Source organism: Chrysochloris asiatica, unplaced genomic scaffold, assembly GCF_000296735.1.
Source record: "Chrysochloris asiatica unplaced genomic scaffold, ChrAsi1.0 scaffold00099, whole genome shotgun sequence".
Classification (NCBI taxonomy): domain Eukaryota; kingdom Metazoa; phylum Chordata; class Mammalia; order Afrosoricida; family Chrysochloridae; genus Chrysochloris; species Chrysochloris asiatica.
In genome coordinates, this window is record NW_006408617.1 from 12,021,600 (window position 1) to 12,029,179 (window position 7,580).

A 7,580-nucleotide genomic window follows, 5' to 3' on the forward strand; every position below is an offset into this window, starting at 1 on the left:
TTTTTTTTTGCAGTAATAATTGTTGTTATTCAGTGCCATCAAGTCGGTTCTGACTCATAGTGACCTTATATAGAGTTTCCAAGGAGTATCTGGTGGATTTGAACTGCCATCCTTGTGGTTATCAGTCCAGTGCTTATCCTACAGCACCACATTAGGAGAAGGTTTTAATTGGGATTTGAATGTTCATTGTTAGGTATTTCTAAGCTCTTAAAAACAGAGTAAATATGCTTTATTTAGTGATTACTTGACCATGATGTCATAGATGTATTATTTTCTTACACAGTAATTAGACTTATCCAACATTCACTTTTAATCCTGTTTAGGATATGGATGAAGAAATTGAGGCAGAATACAACATTTTGCAATTTCTTCCTAATCATCCCAACGTAGTGAAGTTTTATGGGATGTTTTACAAAGCGGATCGATGTGTGGGAGGACAGCTGTGGTTAGTCCTGGAGGTAAGAGACACCTGTCTTCAAACCATCCATTTGTGTAGAGCGCCAGGGACAAGCAGACTCTCTGTTGCCTAAATAGTGATGCAAGAGACATATTTGAAGAGTTGGTCCCTCCTGTGTGTCATAGATACCTTACCAGATATGCAGTTATCTTTTCTCTATAGTTTTTACAGGTAGACTGTGGGCTCGAAATGTGCACATTTCTCTGTTTTAAAAGTTTAATAACCTTTTCTTCAAACACAGGAATATATACAACTGGAAATGATACTTTTCTAAATATAAGAATTCATACAACTGGAAATGGTACCTTTCTTCTCTGTCTGGGAACATTTTTCAGAAAACACATTACAATCATCAACAGTTATTAAACCCAAAGTTTACTTGGCTGATTAAGCATTGATTAGCCCATTCATGTTCATTGCTCATCATGTAGACTGGGTTCTCTTAGTACAACTCTGATAGTTGCATGGGAAAGGTTATTGGAGAGTTCTCTCAGGAGATGGGCCAGGAAGGAAGTGAGGAAGGCAGAATCAGGCCAGGCAAACAATTGAACGAGGCTGTAACAGAGACCTCAGCTAAGTTCTAAAGAAGAGTTGGGAAGCTTTCAGAATTGTCCTGAATTGTGTCACCTCACCTGTTGGGTGCTATCTCTGGGAGGGAATATAAGGTTAGACAAGGTGGTTCCCTTAGCTGAGGGCAATCGTCAATGAGGGCAGAGCTGGGAGCAGAGAACTGTCAATATTTCCAGCAGCATTTTTACTGAGAATCTGAAGGGAGTCCCACTGTATCCACTAAGTTGTTATTGTATGCTGTGGAGTCAGTTTCAACTCATAGCAACCCTGTACAGGATACCCAAGGAGCAGCTGATGGGTTTGAGCCACCAACTTGTCGTTAGTAGTCCAGTGCTTATCCTAAAGCGCCACATCAGGACTCCTTGTATCTACTATGTTGTTGTTGTTAAGTGCTGTCAAGTTGGTTCCAACTCATAACAGCCCTGTATAGGGTTTCTGAGGAGCAGCTGTTGGGTTTGACTCCATGACCTTGCGATTATCAGTACAATGCTTATCTTACAGCACCACACCAGTCCTGCATTTTTAATGATTGGGAATGATTGTGTGTATCTTGGTGTGAAAGAGGTAATTTCCCCAAAACACAATTTCCCGTGGAACTAAAATGGCAAAGACACAATAATGCTGTGGGAAACAATGTGTAATTAGTTTATTAGGATAGGTGTATTGGAGTCCTGGTATGGTGCTGTAGGATAAGCACTGGACTGCAAGGTCGGTGTGAACCAAAAGTTTGGCAGTTCAAACTCACCAGCTGCTCCTCAGAAACCTTATACAATTTCTCTGTGAGTTGGAACTGACTTGATGGCACTTAACAATGATTGTTTTATTCACAGTAGGCCCACCTTGACTGTTTTGGACTCTGCGTTTCTTAGACAGCACATACTTCCATGCATGAGGTCACATGAGGGGGCTTCAAAAAGTGTGAGGGAAAATGGAATGAAAAGAGAATGGACTTCTTCCATGACCTTTTTATAGCCCCCTTGGATATGAGCCAGGAGACTTGGACATACTTGAAAGCCTTAGGAGAGTTGCACCTCTAGGAGGGGACCTCATGGTTGGAGCCTCTTGTTCCATTCTACCACTAGCTCTGGGAGACCAGAGCAGGGGAGAGTATGGACTGGCTGCCATGTTGACTATTGTGTGGGAATTTCATATGTTATATTTAAATGAGATAATGTGCAAGGAAGCTGGTTTGAACATTTCTTTCCTATCAGTTACCTTCCTCAGAATATGAAGACATAGGGGTTTTATTTAACCGACCATCATTTTTGTCCATTTAATTGGCTGATCAATTTACTTCTTATCTTTTCATTGTCTGCTTTGTCCCACCCTCACCCTGGGGGTAAATTATGGATTGTATCCTGCAAAGGAAGCTCTAGAATTATATTTATTTTAAAAATACTGTTTGACCTGAGAATTGCAAAGTATTGTTTCCGGAGTCTCTAACTGTACTCTTCATCAGCGCTGTAAGCTCATGTTTTTTTGTGTGTGTGTGTTTTTTTCCTTTTTCCTCTTTTTTTTTTTTTTTAAACACTTTTTTATTGTGAATTGAGTGACAGTTTACAGAACAGATGACCAGCTTTACATCCCACAAACCCCACACTGCGTTTCAGCGCAGTGACTGCAGTCCTCTCTGTGTAATACCACTTACCCACTTCCTCCTTGTGGCTCTTGTTCCCCTTCTTTCTTCTTTCCCCACCCTTCTGAATTCTGTCCTTAGTTAAATGCTGCCCTTTTGATCTCGAATGGTTGACCATTCTATAGTATCTGTCCCTTACTAGTGTCCTTGTCCCCCTTTCTACCTATCTACTCCGTTTTAAACATCATTGTTATTTAATCATGGAAGCACAGTTACTAAGAAATCTTAGTTTCTGCTCATCTGCTCCTCCCCGCTTCATCACCGCCACTTAAAAAAGGCTCATCATTCAGACATAGAGAATTGGACCTTCTAGGAATCTTCCAGGGAAACTTCCCTCTGGTCCCATCAGGCATGCAGGTAAGCTGCTCATACCTGCAATTACCTGGTACATGCTCTTCCCGATGAACAGTGACGGGAAGTCAGTCCCTCAAGCCTGGCCAAGGCAGCCAGGAAGGGCGGCACATGACCTTGAAAGATGAGAAAGAACCTGGAATGATGAACTGGACCTTGTGCAAATGCTCCCCTACCAGCTGTCGCTCACCTTTTCAGGGTTACCGTGGCCGATATGGTGGCTGCCCTGAGACACTGAATTATTCATACCTCAGCAACACAAGATGCAGACGTTAATGACTTTTGCATGTTGTTTGGCTTGTGCCAAAATTAATGGTATGGGGAGCCAGAGGTCCTCAGTTTTCTTTGCTTCTGGATGGTTGGTGTTTATAGCTTTGACTTCTTCCAGAAGCACAGGGCTTCCTGGACTCTGAGCTGGAAAGAACTTCAATATAATAACAGTCCCTTTATTGTTCAGTTGAGGAACAGAAGCCCAGAGTGGGCAACATACATAGCTGTAGTTACACAGCCATTCTTCAGGAATGTTCTAGCATCTGTGCTGCTGTTTGTGATGCCATCTCGCTGATCCTGTGGGGTCTGTAACTGATAAAGCACCAGTACCTGATTCCATGTGTTCACATGAACACACACATACACAGACAACTTCGTGATGGCGGACTGTTTTGCTCCCTTTGCAGCTGTTTTAAGAGTGTGGAAAGAGACACACATAATTAAAATTACCTCTCCTCATCTTGTATATTGAGATCAAATTTATATTGCATTTATTCTTTCCGTGCTGAATGGGATGAAAGCCCAGTGAGAGGCCATTCCACAGTTCAGTTCTAGAGGACAGAAAAATGTTAATAATAACCCCATTAAATCACCACAACTCTGAAAACAAAACAAATAAAAATGTCGCTTCTGAAATTCATTACTAATTGTTAGCAGAAGGTAAACAAAAGCTCCCTTTCCTGAAAGACAGCTACTATAATAAAAGTTAGGGAGAGAAAACATTTATACTTGTTACTGTGTTGAAAAATTTGTGGTGGCATTTTATTCTCAATGAATATTAATTTTTTAAGAATTGGCCAGTCCTATGATCTTTTGCCTAAATGAAGCAGAAAAAGAAATTAGACCTGTAAGAAAAATATAGTACTCAAAAAAAAAAAAAAAAATCCTAATATATGCTAATACATCAGCTATGTTTTATAATTCCTTCCAGTTCAAAACCTTTGGCAGCTAGAAACTATTCATTTCAACATTGATCAAATATTCCACCTAAAAGAAATGGGCTTAGGTAGTAACAAAAGAAGTTTTAAGGCTAAAAGCAAAAAGACTTCTTTAAAGTTTAAACCAGATAAAATAACTGACTTTTTAAAAGTAAGCTTTCTTCTGGCCCAGATATCTCTAGTCTCTTGCTGTTGTTAGTACTGTGGAATTGGTTCTGACTCATAGTGACCCTGTATAGGGTTCCCAAGGGGCAGCTGGGGCGTTTGAACTGCTAACCTTGTAGACTGTGTACCAGTCCAATGCTGACCCTTTAGTGCCACACCGGGAGTCCTAAATTTAGTATCTAGGACATACCAAAAAGTTCATAGTAAAATGGAATGGAAAGATAATGGAATTTTTTCTACAAATTTTTTGAAGCCTTCTTCATATGTCGAGCCAGAGCAAAGAAAGACACCTCTATCCACTTTTTATTTTTATTTAAGGTTCTAGAAAGTCCAGTTGAGGCTCAAGCTCAAGTAATCATTCAAAGAGTTGTACATTCAGTTGTTTTCACCATGATATTTTGGTATGAGTTACATTGTCAGATTAACAATTAGTGTTTTAGCAGAACTCTGATGGACTGGAACATAGCACTGATAAGTTTTGCTTGACCAGAGATGGATCAGAAAGCACTGGAACATGGAACATTGACTCCGATGGCAGTTTCTGCTGGGAAAGTCATAGTAGTTCTATGGGTCAAGATGAAGGCCCCATGTGTGTCAAAGTCAAATTGAGCTCCATAGGGTTTTTAACCCTATGTATAGACTTCAACCTCCAGCCTTTTGGTTAGCAACTGAGCATGTGAGCTGTTGCGCCACCCAGGGACTTGATTTGAGTCTACCTGAGGTGCCTTGGGAGAAAGTCCTCATGATCTGCTTCTGAAAGACCAACCATGGAAAGTCCTATGGAGCACAGTTCTACTCTGATATTCATGGTGCTGCCAAGAGTCAGAGGCAACTCGATGGCAACTGGTGTGTTTACCTAGTATTCAACAAAAGAACCATGATATATCCCAACACAAGAGGAAAATATGCTTACTGAGAGATGGACAGTGGCCAGCATAGTGTTTTCTAAGGGCTCTTTTAGAGTGATTTTAATTGTACTTGAGTTTTGCTCTATATTTTCTGTGGGACATCATACCCTTGAAAGTAAAGACCATGAAATAAAATTGTTGTTGTTAAGTGCTGTTGAGTCGGTTCTGACCCATAGCGACCCTGTAGAGGGTTTCCAAGGAGCGACTGGTGTGCTTGAACCACCAACCTTGCAGTTCAAACTGACTTTGCAGTGTAGTGCATTAACCCACAGTGCCATACCAGGATTCCATGAAATAAAAAGGCACTGAAAAAACAAACAAACCCTCCTTTAAATTCCTCAATCTAAGTCAAATCAATATGCTGGTATAGAATATGCTTGAAAGTTGGATCTTAGACTGGAATAAAGGTCTGATGATTGTGTTGCATTGGCCATTCTGATATAATGTGGAGGAAAGTTGATAGGCTTATTGAGCAAAGACCATTTTATTGCTTGAAATTAAGGCTGTCTTAGCAAATGCACATACTTGATTAAATCAATATTCAATGATGTTTTGAAAAATAGATGTGAAACATAAATGATTTTTCCATTTTTCTTGGTTTGGAGCAAGATGCTCATTAAATTCTAGATGCATCCAGCTGCCACATTTCTGGAATGCTAAGGGCAAGGGCGTAGGGAGGAACCGCTCAAAGGAGACACCCCCCCACGCTTGAATCTGACTGTTGGCAGAGGAGGCGGGAGAAAGGACTTCATCTGTAGGGGTAGGGCAAGGAGGCTTGGTTGCCTTTTTACAATTCTAAGGGGATAATTTAATTTGATGCATTTAAATATAATTTGTCATTATGCATTTACAATGTTTAGCCCATTTCACTGAACATCTATTCTGGCTAAACAATTATTAGTGGGCATATGCTTTCTTTTTTGTCTGCAAATATCCATAGTCCTTAACCCACAGGCATTCCTTTTAAATCTTGCTGGTAGATTCTCAGCTTCACAGGATAGCTTCCTCTAAAGGTGCCCTGAGCAGTTTCATTAATTGCATGTTTCTGTGAATCTTGGGAAGTCAGACAGCTCTTAAACTCTGACATTTATCGAACAAAAGACCCAGCTGAGTAAAATCCCTTTGTTGTTTTTAAACCCCCAGCTGAGTTTTGATCCTACTGACTGGCTATTCTTAATCCCTTCTCAAGTTCTAGAACAAAGTTTGTAAATTGGCTTCCTCTGTTGAAAAAATTGTTGTATAGGCCTCTGTTGTAAGTCTGTTACACTTAAAATAGGACAGAGGAGAGACTAAAAGGAGACTTTAAGAAAAGTGCCATGACTTGCCCAGTGAAACAGGTCTCTTGTGGAGGCTTTGTAGTGTATATGACCTTAGGTGGAAACCTGAGCCCCATCTAGAACCTTCTGAAGTGGGACATTCCCAGTAGAAATGACAAGCAGGCCAGCCTGGAACAGCTAGAGCAACAGAAGATACATCTTCAAAGAAAGATCATCAGGAAAAACCCAAAACAAATATGGCAGTATGACTGGCTACTACAAGAACAAGCAAGCTGTTCACTGGGAAGCCATCAAGGCAAGCAATCAAGTTCCTTCAGGACAACTCCTGCTCCACCCCCCATCCCCCCAAGACTGAAACTCAAAGGAAACACATGAGCAGGCATGTAAGCTTGCTGATGACCACATTGGTCTACTGGTGAGTGGGAGACGGGGAAAGGCAGCAATGAAGAAAAGGGCTGAGCTCAACCACGTTCCATAGAATCCTCTTGACCTGGAGATGTGAAAGAGAAGAGGAAGGGCTGGTTGGTCCAAAGTGTGGTGAGACCTGGGGACACCTGAGCCCATGAACAAGGACATAGCCACAGTGGGCTAGAGCTGAGAGTGAAGCATCCAGATGATATGGAGTGAAAGGAGGCACACAAGAACACCCAAACTTGCAGATAGTACCCACTTGACCTAGGCTCGATGGCTTGATAATCAGAACTCGACTAAGGGAAGATTTGAAAAAAAAGAACAGAATAATTTTTGATAAAGGAAACGAGTTGCTACAATTTCATGAATTTGACCTATACTCATGGCAGTAGTAACTCCAAATACCAACAGAGAGGGAAGGAGCCTTCACATAAATATCAATGCTATCCCTTCTATACATAGGACAGATAAGGATGGGCATCTTAGACATTGGCTACCTAAAATGAGTCCTGGTGTGGTGCTGTGGGCTAATGCGTCAAACTGCAAAGTCGTTTGAACTGCAAGGTCGGTGGTTCAAGCTCACCAGCTGCTCCTTGG

The 7,580-nt window shown here is 41.1% G+C and overlaps 1 protein-coding gene across 1 annotated transcript in view; it reads left to right on the forward strand.

Annotated features, from left to right (window-relative positions):
- Window positions 1-7,580, forward strand: part of LOC102822340 (myosin-IIIb-like) — a 77,651-nt gene that overhangs the window by 5,695 nt on the left and 64,376 nt on the right. Inside the window, exon 2 of the mRNA XM_006867039.1 lies at window positions 324-458. Within this exon, the coding sequence (XP_006867101.1) occupies window positions 324-458 (135 nt within the window). The remainder of the gene's footprint in view (window positions 1-323; window positions 459-7,580) is intronic.